Raw genomic sequence first — 25,180 nt, forward strand, 5'->3', positions numbered from 1 at the left:
GAGCTGTTTAAACAGTGGGCTGTCTCTGCACAAGCCTGAAGGACTGCAGGGAAGGAAGTCCTCAGTGTTTACATAGCCCAATTGTCCTGCGGGCCCCGCAGTGTCTAATTCACTACTGTTCAAACACTCAAGTATGTAGAGATGACCCCTACTGCAGCCTTAGCCACAAGCCCAGAGATGGTCCCATTGTGCATACGTGTGTGTATGTCCATCTGTTTGTGTTTTGCGCGTGCTTGTTTGTGGGTGTGTATGTGTGCAGAAAGTTGTGGAGTCAGGATCCATAGTTGCAGGCCCCATTTACTCCTCGGGATGTTGTTCGCTAGGGCCTAGTGGTTTGGGTGATGGATATTGAAGTGCGGCTAAGCTCAATTCATCTCAGTAAGCAGGGCAGTGGAGAGAGTGGGGAAAGAAAGGCTGAGCAAGAGACAGAGTGAGAGAAAGAGAGAGAAATCCCCTTTGCTCCACCAAGACCATACATGCTGGAGAGAGACATTGACATACGGTAGAATCAACTAATTGTTGTTTGAATTACCTGTTGTGATCCAATGACAAATCTCCCCCTCTCCTGCCACTGGAGCGGAAAATGTAGCCCGGATTGGCATGATGTTAGCAAGTGTGTAAACCGCGCTTCAACAAGATGGATAAACGCAATTATTGGGCAGACCTGGAAAGGGAAAATCCATTTAAAGCCTGTAACGCTAAGCAGGGGCCGTGGTTAATTCATTTGGCCAATTTGCGGGTGATGTACGAGTGTCGGGGCACATTAGTCAAGGGGAGCATGTGTGTGCATGTCCGTAGATGGGTGTGTGTGTTTGTGTGTGTGTGTGTCTATTTGTTTGTGTCTAACAGGGGGGAGTGTGGTTGTGTTGTTGAAGATGGCACTGCCTCCTTCGGACCAGCCAACCCCCCCCCCCCACGCACACACCTCCCTTATTCTGCCTTCACCCCTCCTCCTCCTGCCATTCCAGAGGGATAATACAAATGGACCCAGCGCTCCAAAATGACAAAAAGATACACTGAGTGCAAGAGAGCGGCATAGTCGTGCAAATGAGGCAGGGAGGACAGCGTGGCCCACTGAGCAGCCTCGGCAGCTGCAGCACTGTGCACACCTCCAGAGTCTTCCATCAGCACCAGTCTGCTGCCTAAACCTTCACGCACACGCTCACACTGTGTGCACTCACCGTTGTGGATGCCAGGGCCTCACTGTGTTTGAAGGAGAGGCTGAGGTAGCGGGAGAATGCAGGTCAAGAGGGACAGCTTTTTGTGGTCCGGGCTGACCCAGTTTGCCTCCGACACTCTAAGTGAACTCTCCACAGTTTACAATTAAGTTACAATTACGGCATGGATGCTGTTATTTACTGCAGGCACACAAGGCTTAGGTTGTGGTCATGTGCAGCTTTGTGGAGACCGAAGACACGTCCATCCTTTCCAACTCCTCAGGATTCTTCAGCAAGGCCCTACAGCTTAAGCCTAAGATAATGAAAGCATTTTTTTTGGCCCACAGTGTTTCATAGGGTTGTTCTTTTTGTGGTGTAAACTATGAAATCGTACACTTTTGTTGTGGCCTATCTGTCCCCTCCGTCTTGCACACCATGTCTTTATCTCTTAAATCGGAGTGGGTGAATTCAGCCTGTTCTGAGCGCATAAAGTCTCGTGGGTGAAAAACCACTTGACAGTTACGCAAGACGAGCTGTATGCAAAAGCAGCGGTTGCAGCGTGGGGAGAGCAAGGAGGAAAGAGGCGTCGGTTTACAGCTCGCAGCCGCAGATTGAACCACGGATTTTTCAGATAGCGCTGTTGTGGCGCTGGTGGGCGTGTAGTGGGGGGAAGTTGGGTTTTGCTATCACTAAATACCACGGCTAAGGTAGAGAGGTAGAAGAAGAGCTTGCTCGGTGTCCCGCGGCCAGTGTACCCGAGAGGCTTCTGTCTTGTGGAGGGAGGGTTTGTCTCTGGTCACCTGACTGCATGCCTCCCGGGTACGAGGTCAGGAAACGAGAGCTGGCTCAGGCAGCTGGCCAAGCAGCCTCCTCACAGCTGCTGTGTGGCCGGTGGCCTCGAACGCTCGCCTCTGGGGCCAGAGTCCAAGAGGAGCGGGAGATCAACACTCTTTGCACTTGAGGGGAGCCACTCGTGTTGCTCTTTGTGGTCAGATTGATACTTCTTCAGTGTGTATAGCCCTGATACGGACGGCTGCTAAGGGCACATTCCTTATGGCTCTCTTGACAATAAAACAAGACTCTCCTAGAGACTTCCCTACAAACAGAAGCTGAGCTCCCCAAAGATCATGGATCCCGTACTATTTTCAGAAACCTCTCATTCCAGTAGTCTGATGGATATGTGGGCAATTTCCGGCTTCCTCCCTGCACTGCGCTTTCCACAGGAAGTTGTCTTTTAATCCCAAGCGCATATACTAGGAACTCCCTTCTTTACCCGGCCACTCGAACCGTTTTCCAGATCTTGGAACTTCTTGCTCTATATTCCCTGCAGTTGGAGTGACCTCTTTCTCTCTCTCTCCCTTCTATCGCCATCTCTCACACACCCTGACACAAGAACAACTGCCGGCCGCAGCCTGTAGGGCGATGGAATTCCTTGCCCAACACGCAGACGGGAAAAAAACACAGCTTGGACTTCTCTATATGCTCCTCAGATCGTTTTACAGTGATAGACGTGCCTCCTGACGCAAGTGTTCCCGTTTGGGGAGAGAGGCTGGCTGATCTTATTAGGACCAAAGGAGTGGGGGGGGGGCAAATGTTTTGACCAGCCATTTTATATGTATTCAAACGTGAGTCTTAAATAATTTGACTTGTGGGGAGAAAGGCCAAGGCTATAGTCCCTGTGACCTCTTGGCCTCTATCCATGAGAGGACAGTAATCCTGACTTAAGGTCGGGAGAAAACAAAGGCAGGACGCGTCTTTTGCCTTGTTGTGTTTTCTGAAAGGGAAAACGTTAGTGTAGTGCTACATTGTGACATGTCCTCTGATGGTTAGTGCAGATTTATTGCGCTGGTGCGGGTCTGAGGAGCTGCGCCCCTCGACGGCATGAAGCGCTTCCTCCCTGCATGGAACTCGATACCCAGGGGCCCGGCCAGAACATGCACCAATCAGAGATCCATTAACACCAAGCAACACGACAGGTGACCAATCAGACTCAGCTGTATGCCAAAGAAGACAGGCTCCAAATATTTTTATTGGTGTTATTATGGGTGATGGCATTGGGCTTAGTGTCGGCGTATAACTACACATAGTGGAGTCGCTGCTCTTGTCGCCGGTGGAAGCATTGTTTCAGTGCTGGCATCGGTGGTCCTTTCTCAGACGATGTCACCGACTGTAATTTATGCTGAGGGCTTGATGGGGAGGTTGCATAGTTTAACGCTCGGGGAGCTGTGGTCTGAGACGCTGGAAGAAACGACCACTAATTGTTGACAGAAGCCAGTGGCAGAGAGAGTGGAGGAGGATGAATGGAGCTCTGGCAGCGAGGCCATGGACTGGAGCTCGCTGCTGGGTTTTCAGGAAAAAGCGGATTCCTGGGATGCTCCCCAAAGACAAACCGCGGTGCCGAGTAAAGCCCGTAAACCAAACTCGTTCCCTCTTTTAAGAAAAGAACACTTTCGTCACTTCTCAATTGCGCTTGTTATGTGGTTCACCACACTGAGTTGTTTCGAAAGGCCCAGTCCGACACAGGCCTGCGTGTGTTTGTTTTGTTTTGTTTTGTTTCGGGATAATAAAGGGTCCACGTTTGTTTTTCGCTGATTGTAATATTAAAATGGAGCCAGTCCTGCTCTTCTGTTTCTTCACGCCCTCTTGATCACCGTCACAGATGCTGAGCAAGAGGCCGCATCTGCTTTCGCTAGTCGGTCAAGCAAAGCCTGTTCAGTAGAGTTGTTGCTGGCTGTAATTTAGCAAATAACATCAGTAATGATTCAATTGGGCATACTGTCGTCGGGAGACGAGCCTGTTTGCCATCTGTCTGGTGGGATTACTGTTTCTGTGTAATTAAAAGAGTGACCCCGGGAGGAGAGACTGCGAGGCACGAGGCTGAGTGGCGCGCTCTCTTCGGACCTGGGCGAGGGGAGGGGGGGGGGGGCTTAGGGGTGAAGGGAAGTGCTTCGGTGCGGAGCTAAAGATAGCATGTGTAACGGAGTGAGGCAGAAGTGGCAGTCTCCTTTACATGGATCTGTGTGTGCATCTGTGTGTGTTTTAAAACTCCCCAGCCTAGCTTATTTGGCATGCGTTTAGTTGGGCAGAGCAGACACCCAAAGTCCGAGTGATCCCTGTGTGCAGCCGGTGTGTCTAGAAGGGTGCACCCGGTGAGGCTGGGGGGGGTGAGGTGCTCCTGCTTTCTCTCTGATTTCACGTGCGCTCTTGTTTTGACTCTTGAGCCTCGGCTTCCCTTGGACACTTTCCAGAGACGTCGAGCCTGCTTTTTTTCACGGCTCCTTCAGAACCAGAATGAAGGGCCCTGGTCAGGGCCTGGAATTGGATTTCAGATTTGATCTTGTTGCGTGTAGTAAACAGAACATTAAAGACAAGAGCATGGGGGCCTAATGAGTGTGTGTGCCTGTGTGTGTTTGCATGTGTTTTGTTTGAGTTACACGCCCCTCCTTCCTCCATGGCCGTTATACATGCCTCCCCCCCAGTCTCTACCTCTATGTATTTCCTACACTCTCTCTCTCTTTCTCTGTCTTTCTCTCTCTCACACACACATACACACACAAACAGGATGTGGGTCTGAAAAAGACATTAGAAATGTAACCAGTAATGGCTGGATGGCGTTAACCGACACTTCCGCCCAGAGGAAAAGTGTGTGTGTGGGGGGGGGGGGACGCAAACAAAAATAACTGTTTTAATTAGCATGGCTGACTGTGGCGCGGCCTCTGTGGTTGCCCGGGCATGACCGAGGTGGCACTATCCATGGGCACAAGGCCAAACTCCTGGGAAATTACAGGCTGCCCAGGCAAGAAATAGAGCCCAAGGTCTCCACTTCCTCCCTTATTCACTTTCTGATGGAGTCCTTCTCTCCAAATCTCTATTGTAGCTTTTAGCCTACCCTGCCTCGACCCCTGGCCAGAGCTCTAGCTCTACCCCCCCCCCCATCCTTTCCCATACTATCTCTACACTTGCCTGTTTAAGACCTTGTCTAGCTGCACCTACCCTCCCTCTCTCCCTCCCTCCTTTCTCTCCCCCTCTCTCTCTCTCTAACTCTCTCTCTTACTCACCCACACCATGCTCCCTGATTACCTCTCCAAACTGGCAATAAGTTGATTGCTTTACAGAGATGATGTAAGCCCCTGCCCTAGGGTACATCAGGTTGGATTTCTTCTGCTTTATCTTGTAAAGCCTAAATTAACAGCTGGTTTGGTTTGAGTTCTTCTGGATCTGACTAAAGGATTAGGCTTCGTTCTCATGTGAGTCAATCTGGTTTGATTTATTGCAGGTCTATCAAAAAAGATCAATGGAGGCCCTTTTGAAAGTAAATCCTTAATCGGTCTTTGCACTTACATGTCATCATTGTGATTTTTTTTCCTCCCGCTCTCACTCCCTCGTTCTCATTCTCTCCCTCCCCTTCCCCGTCTACCCCTCGCTTTCTTTTTCTTTTCTCTTTTTTCCCCCCCTGTCTCATCTTGGCAACGCGGGGAGTTAGCGATCAGCGGTGTCAGTGGTATTTTGCTGTTGTACTGGATGGATTTTTCTTTCTCATTAGCTATCCATCACTACAGCTCAAATTGAAGCCCAGATTTAGCAGCACAGTCCTGTCGGCAGCCCAGTGCTTATTTTTATTTCAGGCCAAATCTACCTGTACGTGCTTATGCTCCTCAAATTCGCCCATCTGACTCTTGGCTAACGGTCAGTGGACTGAACATGGGGATGGATGATCTGGTCTGTGTTCATCTTTGAATAGTAATAGTTTTTTTTTTATTGTGTGCTTAGTTGTAGCTTTACTTATTTATTACCACTGACATTTGTGGGTACACACTACTGAGGGTTAAGATAAACCAGTGCCACTCCAAATAGAAACTGCATACCCTATCAAGGTGTATCGGTGTCAAGCTGATATCAGCAGGATTGTAAATGGGAAGGATCCCATATAATGAATCTAATTCAATCTATAACATATCCAGTCTGAAGGACATGACCTATGGGACCTGCATCCCTAGATTTCTAGATGCTGATATTGGCTGATACAAGGTTTCAGAATCTCTACCAGGACAGGAAGAAGTGGTATTGTGCCACATGTAGTTCTCTCCCTGAATAAAGTCATCCAGAAAGCACAGGGCTATTACCACTGTGTCAGGAGAACAGTGTTGGTTGTGATTCCACTTGAACTGACCCGGTGGAGTAATATGCAAACACGCCGAGCGGGACAGTAAGCCAGCAGCCCTGGATGGGCCTGGCAGGCAGGCTGAAATCGGATCCAGTCATGTTTTATATTCCTCCCCACTCATTCCCACTCTCTTTCTCTCGTTCTCGCTCTCCTCCGTCCCTCCAACAACAGGCCCATTATGCGTGCCCAGGTTTTTGCCTCCTCCCTCACAAGGCCGTGACTCTTGAAGAATCTGGCTCTGCAGCACACACACCGGCACAGCCGGGCCGCCTGACCCACGGCCACACACATGCTGACCCACTAATGCCACTAATGGCTGTCGCTAATAGACGGGGCGTGCAGAGTGCGTGCGTTTGTGGCGGTGAGCATGTTGGTAGAGCCTGTGGAGATATCTCCTGTAATGAATATATAAATAAAATATATAAAATGATATTGTGTATATATAGTGTAAATTTACTGTAACTTTGCGTCATTAAATCCAGAGGTGGGGTGTACCTTGGTTATTTACTTCCCCTCTTATTCTCTCTCTCTGTCTCTCTCTCTCTCTCTCTTCCTCTCAGAATGCCTTTTTCCTCCTCTTTTACTGACTTTCTCTTTCTCCACCCCTTAAAGACGTGTATAGCGTATAGTGTGATTTTCTGTGTGTGTGTGTGTGTGTGTGTGTGAGTGAGAAGGGAAAAGCCAGGGCAGATCGATGTCAGGTTCAGGTGTGTCCTCCTTGCTGGCTGGCAGAGCAGGGCCGAGGGGCTGGGGTGGGGAGAGGCATCGGCAGGATACGTGGGAAGGAAGGGCTTGCTGTCAGCCAGCTGGACCACTTAATCCTATAGCCCTGGGGGAAAGGCTGTGTGTGTGTCTGTGTGTGTGTCTATCTGTCTATGCATGTATCTGTGTGTGTGTGTGTGTGTGTGTGTGTGTGTGTGTGAGTGTGCATGCCCAGCACAGGTTTGTCAGTGTGAATACACTTCTTCTCTTATATTTTGCCCAGCTGAGTCCATTGTGTCCACCACGTGTGTTGTACCTGACTCAGTGTCTGTGTGTGTGAGTGTGTGTGTGTCTATATGTGTGTTGTGTCTGCTTGTTTGTGTGTGACTCAGTGTCTATGAGAGTGTGTGCTGTGAGTAAAGGACAGTGTTTCATCTGCAGTGTGTTTACTGTGGCCCACACTTTAACAGCACACTATATATTTATGTGGCTATGAGTTGCCTCGGCTCTCCTTGATGTTGGACGAGAGCAGGGGGTGGAGAGAGTAAGTAGTGGTGGTGGTGGTGGTGGTTGAGGTGGGGGGATATGAGGATGACACACACACACATGCGCACACATACACCGTCTGTGCCCCCACTATAAAAGGCATCAGTCTTGGGTTTAGGCTTAGGTGCATTGTTTTCAGCAGTCCACTGTAAAATATGCTGGAAAGAGTGATTGCATCACCCCTGGCCTTCATTAGGGGTAAAGCACACTATTTAGCCACATTCCATGCAAGCTTCTCTCTCTCTCTCTCTCTCTCTCTCTCTCTCTCTCTCTCTCTCTCTCTCTCTCTCTCTCTCTCTCTCTCTTTCTTTCTCTCTCTCTCTCTCTCTCTCTCTCTCGCTGGCGTAGACTTTTGCATATATCACGGGCTGGCAGGCTAAGAGCCTGGGACTTCCCCACGCCACACTCCAAGCCTTTGATCCTTTGCTTTGGAGGTAACATCAAAAGGAAAGGCATAGAAAGGCAGCTACTACTGTGAAGTTCAATGTTCAACTTGATGGCTTGGCTGAGGGCTTTTTTTCCCCTTCTCGCTGCTGTACTGCTTCCCTCTGCTGACAAAAACACACAGTTTGTAGCCAAGGCTCTTTTTTTGGAACATGTTAACCTTTATAGAACCCATCTGTAAAAAAACAAAACAAATGATAATAATAAAAATAAACAAGTAAATAAACAAACCTTACAACCCCCCCCCCCCCCCCCCCCCCCGATATAGATATAAATCTATATCTTGGCGAGGTGAGGCAAGGTGCCACACGTATGATGAATTTAGGATGGGTGTGCTGAATGAGCTGGAGCTTTGTTAATAATGCGACGGATGACATGCAGCTGCTGTATTGCACAGCATTGCATCAATGCTGCGACTCTCTTTAAATGGAGGTTTGAAAAAAGGAGAGTAGCGAGCTGTGGAAAGCGGCTACATGCATGTTCAGATGCATTCAGCTGCCTTCTTTTCCGATCTGACGCGGAGCTGTCAGAATCTGTTATGGGGGGGAGGATTCCATATCCAGCCCGTGTGGAGGGCTGACACGGTGAGCCAAGGCTGGGCAATATGTCGTTGGCTAATCGTTATTGAGATGTTGATCTTGGTCTTCGCGAAGCTGATTTCCCAAACAGTTGCTCTATCCTGCATAGAAGCCATCCAGGATATCCTGACCAGCCACGGTTCCAGATGAGTGTTTCTGTGGGTGATTTGAATGATATTAGAATCAAAACGCAGCCTACGTTCATTTAGCGGAAGATAATGCAGGCTATGCCATGTCGCATCATCGATCTGTTGATGTGTTTTTTTAAATACATTGCAATATATTGATTAATTGCAACAGTCTCACCATCACACTGTAGAGCTATGCTATTCACCAGTACTAATGGTAATTAAGACATTCAGCTACTATAAGTTGCACCCATTGCATCAACCCATGAGGGAGAGGGAGGGCCATGCTACCCAGCTACCCCTGCATACAGAAGGCTGTGGCATTACCAGCAATCAGTCTGGCGATCTTCTGATGATAGGACCAACACTGCGCCACTCGGGAGACCCCATAGTGTCTTAAAACTACAATCACAACCTGAGTAAAGTGCAGTGTTTTTTATTAGATGGCCAATTCCCTGAATCCAGTTAACCAGGACTAGGATTCCTCTCTGTAATGTAGAGGTGGTATTTTGGTATGGGTGTACTGACCATCCCTAATCACAGGTCTTTGAGTAACGCCACACTGAGATGAGGCAGTAAGCAGGAAAACACGTTAACTACAGTTACAGTTATTTCAGAAGGTTGTATTGGATGTAGAAACCCTATCCCAGGAATACCGTGACAAAAATATGCCTTTTTGACTTTCCAGTGTATCTGCCTCTCATTCAGTGTGCTTTTCTTTAGGACTGTGGGAGATTGCCCTGTGGTGGTAGTGGTGTGTGTGTGTGTGTGTGTTCGAGAGTGAATTGGAGAAAGAGAGGCATTAAAGATTCAGTAGTAATTGGCTTGTGTGATGGTGTCTGTCACCGCTGTTTGTGGACGGACGCTGGCGGTAATTAACAGAGAGTGGGTGGAGAGCTGGCCTGCGTGACCAGGAGGGACGCGAGGGGCCACAGGGCCAGGTCATTACCGCAGTTTATTTGGAGGTGAGGAGTGCTCTTCGTGGGGTGCGTGCGGGAAGAGAACAGGGTCATCCGAACAGCCACACCACTCTGCCCACAGCGACCACCCCGTGACCTTCCCTGCGTCTTATTGTCAGCCGCGCTTGCTCCATTCTAATGAGCTCTATTAACCACAGCCTTGTTACGTATGTATATTTATTTATTTATTTCAGCGAGGCAGCGCGAAAGTCTCCCTCTGATAGGCTGGAGTTTGCGGGCCATTGTGACATCATAGGAGCCCACAGTTGAACGCAGCATTCACAGATGCCCATTCAGGCTGTTGATTGGACCTATAGAGTGTGTTTGGGCTGTACAGGCCAGCTGTGATGAAGTATGGTATGTACATGGTCTGTGTGGACGGTTTTGATCTCGTGCATGCCCTGAAAGTTGTTAGGATTTCTTTTGTGAGCTTGTTCCTTCGGGGGGTTCAGTGTGAACGAGTCCGCGCTCTTGTCCTGAAACCATTTAGAATTTTGACTGAGATTCCTGATAATGGGCTTCTGCTGCACTCAGGGGTCAAACCTTATGAATATGGAGTTTGAACTGCTTCAAGGTGTGTGTGTGTGTGTGTGTGTGTGTGTATTTCTGTACACTTGTGTGTTGTGTGTGTGCGTGTGTTTGATGCTTGTTTGAAGGCTGCTGTTGCTGCTGGAGGTGTGAACAGTCTTCATTTTGAACTTGGGAGTGTGTGCACTAGTGTGGTAATTACCCCCCCTCCCTCCCTCAGTGGCCAGGGGTGACCCCCCCCACCCCAAAAAATAAAAAAAATAAAAAAATAAAAAAACAAAACAGAATTGCAGTGTTCAATGTATGTGGGTATGTGTATGTGCAAAGTCCATACACACACCCACACACACTGACTCCACAGCTAGCTCTTCTTAGGCACACCTAGTGCTGAGCTGGTGTAGTCAGGCCCAAGAGCACGTAGCTGTTAAGTAGGTCAGTGTGTGTGAGTTTCCACAGCACAGGAATTAGAGCCCTCTCAGGCTGGAAAGCGTGCACTCTGCATAGGTTAGAGTGTGTGTGTATTGATACTGTAGGCTCCAGATGCCTGCGTGTACCCCTGCTGTGGCAAACACTGGCACTAAAGACTCAGCTTGACTCAAAAGTCTATTTATAGAGGCTCTGAGGAGGCCATAGTCACCCAGAGCGAGAGGAATGGCTATACAGGCTATTGGGGTCTTTAGGGGCACTACTAGGTGCCACAGGGTGACAATATCCTTTCACAAACTGTCTGTCTGGCCTGAGAGCCAGTGTGTCGGCCTCTGTGGACTTTGACAGAGCTCTACCCGTTTACTCTTATTGACTGTCTCCAGGAGAACGAGTGTGTTTGTGTGTTTTACAGCCTTGTCAGATGATGGCGCGTCTCTGTTAGCTTAGCTACACTGCTAGCAACTTCCCCCCCTCTCAACTCAGAGCGCAGGTACAAGGTGTTGCCCAATCTCTTTCTGCAGGTGACTCAGCGGCTGTTTGACTAGCGCATGGGCCCACACCTGCTAGACAAACAGAGCGTGAGCGAGGACACACACACCTCATGCCCCAGTGTTTGGGAATGTAGTTCAGCATACGCATGGCCTTCGATAAGATGAGTGTAGCCACAGACTGGGGATAAGTGTGGAATAGGCCGAACTCACTTCTTCTGCATATAAGCATACTGTTCCTCTCTTTCTCTCTGACTAATGCTCTGTCGGTCTGTCCGACTGTCTAGCTTAGTTGGCATCCGTTTATCAAGTATAATATTAACAAAGCACGAAAAGGGCATATTTCATATTCATAGTTAATAACAGCAATGACCGTTACAGTCCTGTACTGTCATACTGTTCACAAACATATCACCATGGTATACGGTATAACCAGGGCAGGGCAAGTTGCACCAGTACCACAGTGGTTGGTGTGGCATGACAGATAACACCACTACCTGCCAATAAGCTACCACACCATGTGGGATTCCCGGTCTAGGTGACTATTCTGCGCTACACCAATAAGAGTCCTTGGGCAAGACTCCTAACACTACATTGGCCCACCTCTGTAATACAAGTAACCTTGTAAGTCGCTCTGGATAAGAGCATCAGCTAAATGCCTTAAATGTAAATGTACCACAGATGGTTCTGTGTTTATGTGGCTTCCATTCAATCTCATCCTGCCTCATTCCAAGTTTAGAAGGCAGTGGCTTAGACTGAGCCGCTGCTGTTGGAAGAACAGAAAGCTTAAATTAAAGGTGTTTTTCTTGGTGTTGGTTCTGTAGGCCACTCGCTAAACTGGCTTTTGCTTAGCTAGCTCAGCTGCACCCAGTATCAGACAGCCCAGAGCAGCTGTTCTGTTGACTAACTGCTGAGCTGCCGACACAAGTGTTGACCGATTGTCAACACTTCTGCGAGAGTGAAGTTGAGCGACTGGTGTTCTTCCATGTTTGGACTCGTTGCCGGATATCTAGGCTTGGATAAGTTAGCTAGCAGGCTAAATCCTACAGCACAGGCTATTCTGCTCTGTATCTATATCTCTCTCTCTTATTCTGCTCTCTCTCTCTCTCATCATCTTGCTCATTTTCTCTTTTTCTTTCTCTTGGCTCTCTCTTCTCTTTCTGAGAAGTCCATGTTAAAAAAAGCACATAGTGAGTTGTAAAAGGGGACTGCCTATCATATAATTTAGAGGATTTGTTTGGAGGAAGAGCGAAGTAAACGGGGTGGGGGTGGAGAGAGAGAGAAAGAGAGAAAGGAAGGGAGAGGCGGGGAGAGGCGGAGTGAAAGAGAAAGTGTCAGAGGGAGTTTGAGTGAGAGGAGAGGAGGGAAGGTGAGAGGTGAGCGGATGGATGGGGTCTGCGGCCCCTGGCTGTCAGAGGGGCTGAGGAGCCCCCAGCGGCTCAGGCTTTGGAGTAAATGCACAGGCCCTGCGGACCCTCTCCTGCCCCGGGGCACACAAACCCCACGCCTGCCCACATTCCAGCTTTATTTTCCTGGTTGCAAACCGCCTCGGGCTATCTGAGCTGGTGGGGCGTGCTTTTTCTCTCTCTCTTTTTTTTTCTTCTTCTTCTTCTTTATTTACTCATAAAATGTGTATTAGAAGAACTAAGCAAGTGTGAAGAAGCCCTCGTGTAGACTAACTTTCAGTTTCATCTAGTGTTGGGGCAACTCCGCCTCTTTCCTTTACCTGTTCTTTTTTCCTCTGCTCCCCTCTCCCGTCTTCTCTTCTGTTCATCTGAAATCAAGGGCATTTGAATGTCTGCCACACACAGACACACACACACACACACATACACTCTCTGTCTCGCTCTCCCCCTCTCTCTCACATCTCTCACGCTGCCCCATGTCTCTCAGAGAGGCAGAGAGATGGAGATGGGGTCGTACAGCTGAGGGAGTTTCCTCTCCCTCGGATCAGCGACTTTCAAAGAGGCCCGGCCGGATCATCATTTTGTCCTCTTCACAATCACACAAAATTGCTTCTTTTGTGGAAGCGAGTTTGTACTCGAGTGCAGTGAAATGCATGTGCATTCACAAGTGCTTCTGCTTCTCCGCACCTGCAAACAAGACAATGAGGCGCGAAGGGCTTGAGGACTACGGAGAGCGGCAGTAGTGTAGAGCAGGAGTTAGTATTGGATCCTGTTGAAGGTCTGCTCTCCTCCAGGTCTTTGCATTTGAACTCCACAGCGCCTGCCCCGGCCTCCCTGACAGAGCTCCCCGTCTAATCCCGAGGTCTCAGGGTTTTTAATCAGCTTCTTAAGCAGTTTCCACGCTCGCACTCAGCACAGAGAAGGGCTTCTCCTAACCCAAATAAAGTGCTTTATTTTCCCTTTTTATCGCTGCAAATCTGCAAGCTGTCAGCCCAATCCCAGCATCCTCTCCTTGCAGGGCAGGCGCGGACATGCTCATGGCTAGGTCAGTGGGTGCGTGTGCCTGTAATTGTGTGTGTGTGTGTGTGGTAGCCTTGTATGTGCCTGACCCCTGGGCACAGATGGGCTGGGATGTTTCGGGCCTGGCACAGTGTCCCTAGTGGAAGGCTGGCGGGCCGTATGCTGACTACGGCCCCCAGCCCATGTCTCCATGTCTCTCACTCTTTCTCTCTCTCTCTCTCTCTCTCTCTCTCTCTCTCTCTCTCTCTCTTCAGTACTCTCTGTTTGTATTGTTTACGTGGTTGGAATGCTTTCTGACAGAGCAGTTCATCCCTTGCCGGACCGTCGGGAATAGCCTCACGTTCCGAAGCCTCGCTGGCACATTAGGCGTCTGATTTGTCTGATTACAGCAAATGCCTCTGCTCTTAATCCAAACAAAACGGGCAAGCCGTTTATAGTGCGACTCGCCTTTCATTTGATAATCACATCAGATGTGTTTGCGCCGATTTAGTTACTGTGCCGGATGCTCCCTGTAATGCAGTGGCATTCAGCGCTCCACACAAGTTTAGCCTCAGGCAGTTAATGACCTCAAGTGCACTTTAAAAGTGGCTTTTAAAGCAGCTATCTTCACAATGACTCTGTGCTTCTCTATAAAGCGTCCATATCTTCAGATCAAGGGCCAGGTTTGGCATTGAGCATTGGTGTTCTTTTAGGACCTGTGCCATGATGGCCAAAGCCAGCTCAGGTGCCTACATGGGTACATTTCTACCTTGTCATTCTTGTTCTCCTATCTGTCAATGATTATATTCTAAATATTTTCTTGCAGGTCATTTTTTGAACATTTCTATTGGTTCATTCACCATGAACTTCTGACACAATGTAAAGAACTGCCTACATTATTCACATTGTCAAAGTGAACGGCCAAAATACAGCATAAAACAGCGAATAGCTGCTGGACAATGTGATGTTCTGAATGCTAAAAAAAACTTACTGTCATTTAGGTAAAGGGAATAGCAGCAGACGCTGCTCTGCATGATGATCTGTTACCAGAAAGCTCTCTTTTTTTAGCCGTAGTTTAGCCTACGTGTGGTTCATGAGGGGCTAAATATGGACAAATGGGCTGAATGTAAGCAGATGATTATATTCGAACAAAAGCAGATCTGCTCAAAATAATTATAGTGAAATGCTACTGACTACACATTTGGAAAAGTTTGGGATGGGACCAAAGCCAGCTATTTGTCTAACTGGCTGTCAGTAGTGTGTGCTGTATTTGTCTATCTGTCTTTCTCTCTCTGGGAACTCTCTGGGCGATTGGAAAAAGAGAGAGAGCGCGCGCGAGAGAAAGTTCATCCCTCTGGGAGGATTTAGAGGACTCCCTTGTCTTTCACTTCATCAGAGACAATTGAGTCATTCAGGCCCATTGTGGCTGCAGGGAGGCAGGAACGAGGAGACGAGGCAGGCTTGGAGGGCTGCTAGAGGGTGGGGGACTGGCAGGGGTAGCCAAAAAAGTGCACACTGCCGGTGGAACTCACCCGAGCAGCGGGGGGAAGGGTGCGGAGTTATCCTGGAACTCCAGAGCAATTTGTCACATTGGAACGGCACTTGAGTTACATGGGGTGTGGGGGGGTACTCCTGTCAGGAGGGGAGTGTGGGGGAGGAGGAGCAGGCAGCAGGCGGAGGTCAGGGGCCGTGGCCTCCTGCAGCCCAGCCGCTGCGTCCATCAACGGGCCAGAGAGCAGTGGGGCGGGGCCGGAGAGGGGGCTGATGGAGCTTTGGCACCGGCGCGGGCTCCGCTTTCCTTGGCATGCTTGTAAAACCTGCGGGAGGGATTAGGCCGAGGGAACATTTGCAGTAGTGGTCTGAAGTGGATACGCCTGTCAGAGCATGTGCACTCTTCTCTCAGCAGCCACACTCATCCAGGGTGTCTCATTTCATTCCCCCTAAAAACAAACCCTGTGTCTCCACATCCCGAGACGTCACCTGGCCTGCATCTACTCTGTGCAAGTTTACAATAAACAAAGTGTTAAGAGAGACAACCAAGGCCTGAATGCATTTTAAAGTGCATCATTGTTCTTCTGCAGAGGTTAAGTGGTTCGCAGTTCTGGTCCAGGGGTAACCCTGCTTGGCAGCGTTTGGTTTCACACCTGTAACACACCTGATCCAACTAATTGGCGCATTAACAAGCCCTTCCTGGGTCGGAATGGGTGTGTTAGAGCAAGAAAAGCACTAAAAGGTAAAAGAGTGAATACTAAATTTCTTTTCTTTGAGGAACCAAGGTGGTTCTTCTATGATATTAATCAAAATACCATTTTTGGATGCTGTATTTGGGCACTATTGTAAAGTATATCCTTCTTCTTCTACATCTTTCCATGAATCGACAGTTTTCAAAATGAGTTATTACTGTTGAAGTACCTACCATAGCCCCACTTCAAAACTAGAAACGGGCAAAAACACAAAGACCTCAACTGGGGAACTTCTCAACTGGTGGGCACATCCACCCTTTTAAGTAAACAAGCAGATGCATAAACAAACAGGGAGGCAGTGGTAGGCAGTAGGAGTGCAGAGAGAGGGGAGCAGTGGAGCTGAGGCCAGGCTGGGAGTCAATAAGTCCCTCCAGCACCAAGCACAGGACTGCACCCCACAGTGAACCCACCGCTAATTACCACTGAAATCACACCAATTTCTCAGAGAGGGTCCCGACACAAACACACACACACACACACACACACACACACACACACACACAGTACAGACTCTCACACTCATTTCTCACACACTCTCACACAACACAAGATTCGTGTACAAGCACTGTACAAGCCCGTGTGCAGATACCCACGGGCAACAACAACCAACTCAAACCTGAGCTTTCTTCTCCTGCGCTGCTGCTCACTCTTTTGCCTTCATGAAAGCTGAGTGGTGAATGTCCTCATACAGCTTGTGAAATCTCAGAAGAGTCCTGGCAAGGTCAAGCAGACGGAGCCGGAGCGATAGGCTGATTTAAAGACAACCACGAAGCTCTCAGATCGGGAAGAGGAGGACAAAGAGAAGGAGCAGCGGGGAAGCCTGTGATTGGTCGGATCTGGCCGAAGACGAGGCTGGAATGATAACATTTTCACTCACGGCCTGGCCAAGTTTTTGGCTTGCCTCCGAGCCCAGCGGTTGATGTCCCGATTGCATCGCAGGCCAACCTACAAGGCCGACCGACTTGTCAGAAGTTTTCTTAAGGGAACCACTGTAGTGTAGCGCTGGGCTTCATTTTTATCGAGTTTACTCCAAATCCATTTTTCATGTTTTAACCTTTACCAAGGTTAAGAAATAGGCGTGTAGCTCCTGGGTCTGGCTGGCTTAACTCACCTTTACCCCGTACACACACACACACTCTCTCTCTTTTCTCTGTCTTTTTGTCCTTCTCTCTGTACTTTTTATTTCTTTATCGTCTTGTTGCCGCTCCATGTCTGTGTTTTGGCTCTTTCTGGTAGCTGTTTTGCCTCAGTTGCGCCTAACCTCATTAGATGATCAAGCGTTTGCTAAGCTTGCATGCAAAGCCGCTGAACTCTCCTCTTAGTACCATGTAGTGTTTGAATACTTATTTGCATTTACTCTCGGGCAGTGTACGAAACAGCTGTTTCGAAAGGTCACCCCCCCCCCCACACACACACACACACCACCCCTCCTCCTCCATCTATGTTGCTGTTCAGGTCTCCTGTAATAACAGCAATCATGAGCCAGTTAACCCCTGACCTGGCTAATTAGGATAATGCGGTGGGCACGTGTGTTGTGAGAAGACTGGTGGAATGACCATGACATTGATTACACTGACATTCTGAGACCACACTAAAAATGAAGGTGCGATGCCATAGAACAACCACTTTTGGTTCCATAAGTAACCATGTTTGTAATGGAGATGTGCGAGTGTGAAGAGCCTCTTCTCCACAGTTACGCTTCTCCATCACGTACACACTTCTTTTATGGCATAGCTCAAAGCATCCTTCATTTTAAGAGTGCAGGTGAATACAGATGTGCTTTGCTACGCAGGTGTAGGTCAGAAGTTTACAGGTCAAGTTTCCTGGCTGTGGGAATGATGGGCTGAAGTTTCAGAGTGCAGTATCACAGTACCGTGATATTTTTTCTTGTCTGAGGTTTGCTGCATCTAATTAAGCCGCATTCGCTGCAGTAGTTTCTCAGGGACGACAGCATTGTTGGGTTTCTAACTCTCATCCTAAAGCTCTATCTAGAAGTGTTCTCAGTCAGGCATACAGTTGGTCAACGCCCTCGTTTAGTACTCAGCAAACTGAGAAAAGTGATCCGTTTCGGTGATAATGATGTGATGTTGTATCGCCCAACCCTAATGATGAGGTTTGCTAAAGCACATTACGGGCACTCACTGGAAAGACTTGGAATAGGCCCCAGTGGGCGAGAGCTGTGTAAGGGACTGGCTTGGCCAGGAGGGTGGAAAGAGGGAGTTGGTCAGTATGCAGGTCTTCCAGTATGTGGAGAGCAGAGAGCTAAGCGCACACACGTGGCCTCTCAGCCTGCTTCCATCAGCTCGTCCCAGCTTCACCACAGGGCGAATTGGAGGATGGGGTGAGAGGAAAGAGAGGACAGGAGGGACGACACACTCGTTTCCTGTGGCTGAGTGAGGCGGATAAGGCAGGGTTCAGAACCTCACCTACTGCCCCATAGCTGTGCACTTTTATTCTGGAGTAGGTCAAGTGTCATAACAGTGCTGCCTCATACGTGGTACAATTTAGCTTCAGAAAGGATGCACCAATCCCCCTTTCCCACCCCTGATTTCGATGCCTGAACGCAGGGAATTGGATGGTGTGGATTTCCAGTCGATACCAGTGCTCTTCATTTATTCTTCGGTTTAAAAGTGGCCCTCACTCTGTGGACCTGTGGGGATGAATTCTTCTGTTTAGAGCAAGATTAGACTGAAACTACATGTAACAGACTGTAAACAAATAAATGACTGGGTAATGCCTTACAAGTTACATGTTTATGATGACCATGACTAATTAAACTGGTGCCAGTCAAAAGTGTGTGGAGTAGACTAATGCCAGGTTAACACTACGCGATTTTATCCCCGATGTTTGAGTGGTTAATGTTTGCTCATTGAGAAGCAACCTAAGAGCTCACAGGTTGATCGCAGATGCCTCACAAGCCCCAGACAAACATCTAGCAAGTTTAATATCTGGACCTGTGAATCCAAGTGCTGTGACTGGAAGTTGCAAAGTAGCTACAGCCAATGAGAGTCGTGCAGTGTGAACTTGGCAAGTAAAAATACTGTACCAAGATCTGCAAATATAAGAGTACCTGGTCACAAAACTACTCTAGGAATGAATAACTTATACAACTGCTGTGCTACTTGCCTCCAACTCTGAGTTTCTGTTTTAGATCCTTTTGGTCTAAAATCCCAAAGTGATCTCAAAGGTCAGGTACTGCAGAGCAGTACAAGATGTGTTCACCAACAGAACCCAGTGTAATTTAACAGGAAAACAGGAACCATCAACTAAATCTTAATGCTTCAAAATCGTCCTCACAAATAAACCTCAGCAGAAGTCAAAGTATTAGGGTTCATACTCTGGAAAGGACTGAGCTACAGCTCACCTCTGAATACATACTCAGTAGGACCGTTTGGTGCATCCCTAATTTTCACCCAGATCTAAAATGATGCCCATGGCGTCCAAAAAAAGAGACGACAGGTTTTACAACCTAATTACATAATTGGGTGTTATTTTTTGGTTTGTATTTTTGCTGTTACAGGAAGTCACATAAAACTTGGCTCCAGCCATTGTGAAGAACATGACGTTGGCAAGTGTGTGCGTGTGTATGAGCACTGAAAAAGTCTAGGTCAATCATTCACTGGTCCAGTCGCTGAACTGACTTGAGTCCACACCCTTTACAAGTACACGGAAAGACAATAAAAATGCACCTGGCATTCCAGGGAACGTTGCAATATGACACAAATTAGTCTGAGAAAGAAAATGAGCGCACACACTCGCGTTTCATGGTCATTTGGAAAAGCTAGGAGTTAATAATAATAAAAGAAACAGAAACAAAGCCCCCTAATTCTTATCTCCATGGCACATATGGCCAGTTCCACTTCATGCATCATTCAACCCAGGATCTGTTTCAACACGCTTGTTTATTTGCTTTTGCCTTCTTCGTTTTTGCTTTCTGAATCATATGGTCATTTTTAGGCTATTTTTACCCTTCTGTTTCTTCCTCCCTTTGCTTTCTGCATTGTTTAACATGTTTTTGTTTCTCCATTTTGTTTCTTTCTACCATTCAGTATCTACAGATGAAATGGCCACTGCTAGATGTTCAAGCAGGAAGTCTTCAAAGTAGACAAGCACTTAAAGATGCCAGGTCCCCTTCTCCGGCACACATCGTTGTAAGTAACACCCATTAGTCATTACATTTACAGAGCTCTCTTGTTTTTTATGGCGCAGAGAAGGAAAAGAAAAGCATCCCTTCCTGTATCCTGTATTGTCCGCCTCTTTGGGACCTCACACTTGTGTCCTAAAACAAACCTGTCGAGTGAGTGCAAGTGACTGTCTGCTGCTTTTTATTGTTTACGTGACGCGTGTGGCGGCCATAATGCGTTGCAGGAACTGAGAAGGCGGTAGGTTGAGGGGCTGCAGTACGGCAGGTGATAAAAGAGCCTTGTTGAGTTTAGCTGGTAATTAGCAATTTCCCTTTTATACGATTTGAAAGCCTAGAAATGCGGGTCTCTAATTGCATAACATACCCAGGAAATTGATAATCACATCCTCAAATCCTGATAATCAACCGCAAACCTCCAGCACTCTTTTACAATCTTCCGCGGCCCAAAGCAAGAACGTAGCTGCGGCAGAAGCGTTTAATTAGCGGCCAGGCTGAGCGCGGAGGACGAATAAAGCACGTCATTGAGTCGAGCCCTGCAGGATTATTTATTGTCCAGCTTGTAAGAGCAGGAACGTGGGTAGTTTTACATCCACACAGTTAACCTCAAACTTGGGCATTCAACATCCACATGTAGCTGTAACATCAAGGTTAGACATATCAATGGACTGATGTAATGGAATCCTGGGGCTTCATCATTGACTCCGTTACTAGGCAGATTGTTGGGGTTGCTCTGCTGAATTTCTAGCCTTTAGTTGTGGTTGCCCTTACCGTGGCTCTGCGGTCAAATCTAGGTGAGAAGAGGAGCAGTCAATAAAACGTTGAATAAAAACTAGTTAACAGGCTGCCCTCAGCCCTTGGCAGAGCGTGAGTACTCGACCCTTAGTATATTTGTTGTCTTTACTTTTTAATTGGTGTCAGGGGACTCAACTCTTTTACCAAAAGTAAAGACTTTTTGAGCTTTTGAGTTGCCTTTCGAAAAACCAAACAAACCAACCAAAAAAACTTCTCCTTGACATGCTCTCGGTTTGTTTGGGGTGACTCAGGTGTAATACAAGAAAACTTGCATTGCTTCCCGAAATCGGCTGCGGTTGCGAACAGTGCACATAAAAACTCCCAGACTTCAGCCCATCTCGGCAGAGTTAAGAATAGCTCCCTCTGCCACCCTGTGTTTATTTGAAACAGACCTGTCAAAAGTTAAGTTTAGCAGCAAAGAGTTGGCGATGGCAGCGTTTTGATGAACTGAAGAGCCAGTGAGATCTTCACGCTGTAAAGGTAGCCGGCTATTTTTAGAGCAAGATGGGCAGGTTTATAAGACTGTTTTCTGCTTATTTTAAGACGGAGGAAACGGACACCCCTCTTTCTCTAAACCATTAAATGCGTAGTAGGCGGTTAAGACCAGTTTCAGGTCAATTTTGCACTTGACTGTAATCCCTGCTGGCCTGGTCAGGCTGTAAATACTTATCAGCACAGTACTGATCAACAGTGGTCTCTATTGCCTCAGAGTATGTCTTTAAAGACCTCCTTTGGCTCACCTCGACCTTAGAACAGGCCTTATTCCAAGTGGCGCTGCATTCCCTCTCCCTCTCCTGCTACGCTAATCATGGCCTCTATTTGTTTTTGTTTGTTGCGATTGGTTCATTCTGTGATTTGTTTGATCAAGACCCGGGTTGGTGAGTCCAGGCACACGTCAGAACGGGTTGTACCAGAGCAAATCAGATATGAGCTCTAGCTTCACCTCATATTGTCTCTCCCCTCTTCCCCTCTCTTCCCTCTTTCCTGTGCCTCTTTCTCTTCCTCTCCTCTGATGTCTGTTTTTAATTTGATGTTTCCTTCGTTTGCATCATGCTGGTGGGAAACCTTTAGTCACATAACTTGCACTTGTCTGAGATAGACATACACGCACACATATATCTATAATCTCATGGACATTCCAAGTTAAATACTCAAACACAACATAAATATGTTGTTTATTAATTGTTGCTGTGATGTTGGCCTTGCAATTTTGCTATCGCTGGATGCTGCAATACACAAAGGAACCCTCGATTTTACTTATGTCACTGTTCATTTAACCAGTTCATTATCTCTCCTCATGAAAGAGCAGTCTTATATGTAGATATGATTTAACATCTGATGATTAAGATTTTGTAAACGCAGCCTTATTAAACATATGTAATGAAATAAACATTTACTCAGAAATCTTCAGTGTGGCCTATGCAAAACATCCTAAACATCGCCAAAATCTCTTTGCAGCCATTATCACTGGCAGTATTGAATAAGGGAAGGTATGATTGATTCCACAAAAATACTAAATGCCAGGTTATGCCTGGGTCATGTGCCAAGGTCTTTTGCACAGGTCACACTGATGACTGTTGTTTTTTAGTCTTTCATAACGTGAAAAATAAAAAAACGAGTTTTTCTCAATAATAATAAAAAACTTACTAAAATAATATATATATATATATATATATATATATATATATATATATATATATCCCACATGCTCCAGCATGTGATTCTCTTATCTGTTTCTGTAACCCCAAACAGTACAGAGTGGTTTCTATTTGCTGTCCAATCGAAATAACACCTGGCCCCTTTGACCCATGGCAGCCAGGTTGGGCTGTCTGCTGCGGGCCGATAAGAGGATGCTGATGGGTGTGAGATAAGGAACAGGAGCAAAAGTTCAAGAGACCCTCCAATCAGCTGGAAAGAGAAAGAGACAGAGACTTGTAGAACCACAGAGATACATTGACTTGGCGGAGAGGAAATAAAATGAGGGGGTAGTGAGGGGCCGGGAGAAGAAGGGCAAAGCAGGAGGGCATTGCGCAACATATTGATGCAGCGTGTTAAACAGGTGTCCAGAAGAAGGGCAATAAAAAAGTGACAGGAAAGAAATGTCTCTTTCCCCATAGACAGGCAGGTCAGATTTGCTCAGCAAGAGTGCCTATGGCCATGGGGCCCTTTCAGCCGCTCCTGGACGACTAGACTGACTGAATGGCCTGGGTACTCAATAAAGAGTGACCTCCTACACAGCCACTGGGGAATCTTTTAAGGCCCACTGATGAGTACATCAGACCTCAGACTACAGTGACATTGCCTATATACAGTACTAGTCAAAATGTTCTGACCTGATTGAATTTTAGATTCCTCCAGATCTGTGGGGTTTTCTAGAGTGACAGAGCCATCGGATATCTTTATTGTTTGTCATAAATTTGTCCACAAAAAATCCCTGGTGGATCTTCATTAAGCAGCTTGAGAGGATTTCACTTACTGCATCTGTAAACCTTCAGAAATGAGTGTTCTCTTTCTCCATAATGCTGATCCAGGTCTGTCTAGCCCTAGTTTTACTGTAAATATTTATGTATCAGCATCGCAATTGGCATCGGCAGCCCATTAGTCAGTAACGGCTTGGTTGCGCACCTCTAATGCGCGCACACACTTGGGCAGCAAAACCTCAGTGTTGTAGTCAGAGCTGTAAGGGGAAGCTGTTGGGAGAAGTTGGAGATGTGATATTTCTCCACAGCTGTGACAGATTGAACATTCGTTCCAGGCTCAGTTTCCTGCGTCCTGTCTGACTGTGTGCACAGCTGTCCACTGCTGCTCCAGCGGACGCCATTGTGCGGCATCAGCACGTGACCGAGTCCTGCAACGATACGTTCATACCACAGGACGGAGTGTAGAGAAGCCAGGCTCATGACTGAGAACAGATAAACGGAATCGGTCAGATACACTGGTGAATAAGTGTGCGCATGCAGGTGCCCTAGTGCCCTAAGTTATTCAGAGTGGTTTAGTGTAAAATGGTCTCATGTAGAGTAACATACCAATCAGATTTCTTTACAGTGGTGATGGTAGGAAGCCTAGCCATAACTGCTAGTTTGCCTGTATGTGTGTTTATGTCATGTTGTTAATGGTAAAATAGTGGTAAATGCGGAAAGAAAAAAAATAAGGGACTATTTTGCCCTACAACGCCCCATAAGTAACCCTCCACCAGGAATGGATTTGAAATTTTAGACCAGAAACATCTCAAAACCATAGTTCCCATGTCTCAGCCCTTAGGCAACATATTCACCATTAACCATTTCATGTCATAGCTTTCCATGATGTAGCTTTTGGAGTCGTTGAGTGCTTTAGACATCTGGTTCCATTCTGGCCTCCATTCACCACTAGAAACAATTCTGACTGGATGAGTTTCTCCTCATTTCACATCAGGCCACACTGAATTACTTTGTTTACATTATAACCCCTTAAACCCTAAGTTAATGATTCAGTTAATAATCCTAAAAAGGAAACTACTGCGTAGTCATTTGGTTTATTGGATTATGTGGAGTACCACAGGGTTCTATTTTCGGGCCTATGAAAGCGATGTAAATTGTGATAGCAATACAGCGTAAGCCTGCATGCAGGGTGTTTAAGGAGTCTACCATTTAATTGTTTTCAAAAGGAATTTTGAAGAATCACTGTAGTTCCCCTTTAGGTCAGGAATTGGACCTTAAACTGAGTAAGTGTTGGTGTTTAACTTGTATAAATCTTCTATATTAAGTATACTTAAATATATGTAACTTTGCAGAGATTTGCAAAAGTGATGCAGAGATTCACATAGAGACACACAACCACACTCCTCTCTCTCTCTCACACACACACACACTGCACACTGTCCCTTCACTCCGAGTCCTGTCGAGGCCGCACAATGTCTCCATTGTTTTCTGGGCTTTCACTGGCAGCAGGGGATGGCTGGAGTGTTAACTGTTTCTCCACCAGGCTCCACTGCAGTGTATACGCAGTGGGTGCGTGCTTGTGTGTGAGTGTGGAACGCGGGAACCGGCAGGGCGCAGAGAAAGGGGAGAGGGAATAAAGGAGGGGGAGAGCAGGGAGGAAGAGTTGTGTTTTGTGCCTGCTCCGAGTGTATGGTAATTAGTATTGAGGAAGTAACGGAATGTGAGCAGTTCATACAGCGCGAGACCTCCCACCTGAAGCCCTGCATTCTGAGCCAGTCAATGCCGCGTGTTCTTAACACCAGTCCAACCAGAACTAACATCACCATGGCGACAGATCAAGATAGAATTACAGGTTTTACTTTAAGACCGGACGTAAATATTGAATCATATAGGGTAGAATATTTCAAGAAAAAAAAAATCTCACGGATTCCCAGCCTCCCACTGAGTGTGGGAGACTGAGCTGGCTGCTGCAGGCTGGTGTGGGGCCAGGAGTTTTGCTTGGTAATTTGCTCTCTCTTTTTTTTTTTTTTCCCCTGTGTGAATGGTGGTGCACCTG

At 47.2% G+C, this 25,180-nt stretch overlaps 1 protein-coding gene across 22 annotated transcripts in view; it reads left to right on the forward strand.

The window, feature by feature from the left end:
* Window positions 1-25,180, forward strand: part of tcf7l2 (transcription factor 7 like 2) — a 93,079-nt gene that overhangs the window by 10,920 nt on the left and 56,979 nt on the right. For all 22 annotated transcript variants that reach the window (XR_011978257.1, XM_072668191.1, XM_072668190.1 and 19 more), the window contains exon 4: window positions 19,818-19,919. Coding sequence is in view for 21 of the 22 variants with exons in the window: in XM_072668191.1 (XP_072524292.1) it covers window positions 19,818-19,919 (102 nt within the window). In the remaining variant the exon portion in view is untranslated. The remainder of the gene's footprint in view (window positions 1-19,817; window positions 19,920-25,180) is intronic.

This window comes from Salminus brasiliensis, chromosome 22 (genome assembly GCF_030463535.1).
Source record: "Salminus brasiliensis chromosome 22, fSalBra1.hap2, whole genome shotgun sequence".
Lineage (NCBI taxonomy): Eukaryota > Metazoa > Chordata > Actinopteri > Characiformes > Bryconidae > Salminus > Salminus brasiliensis.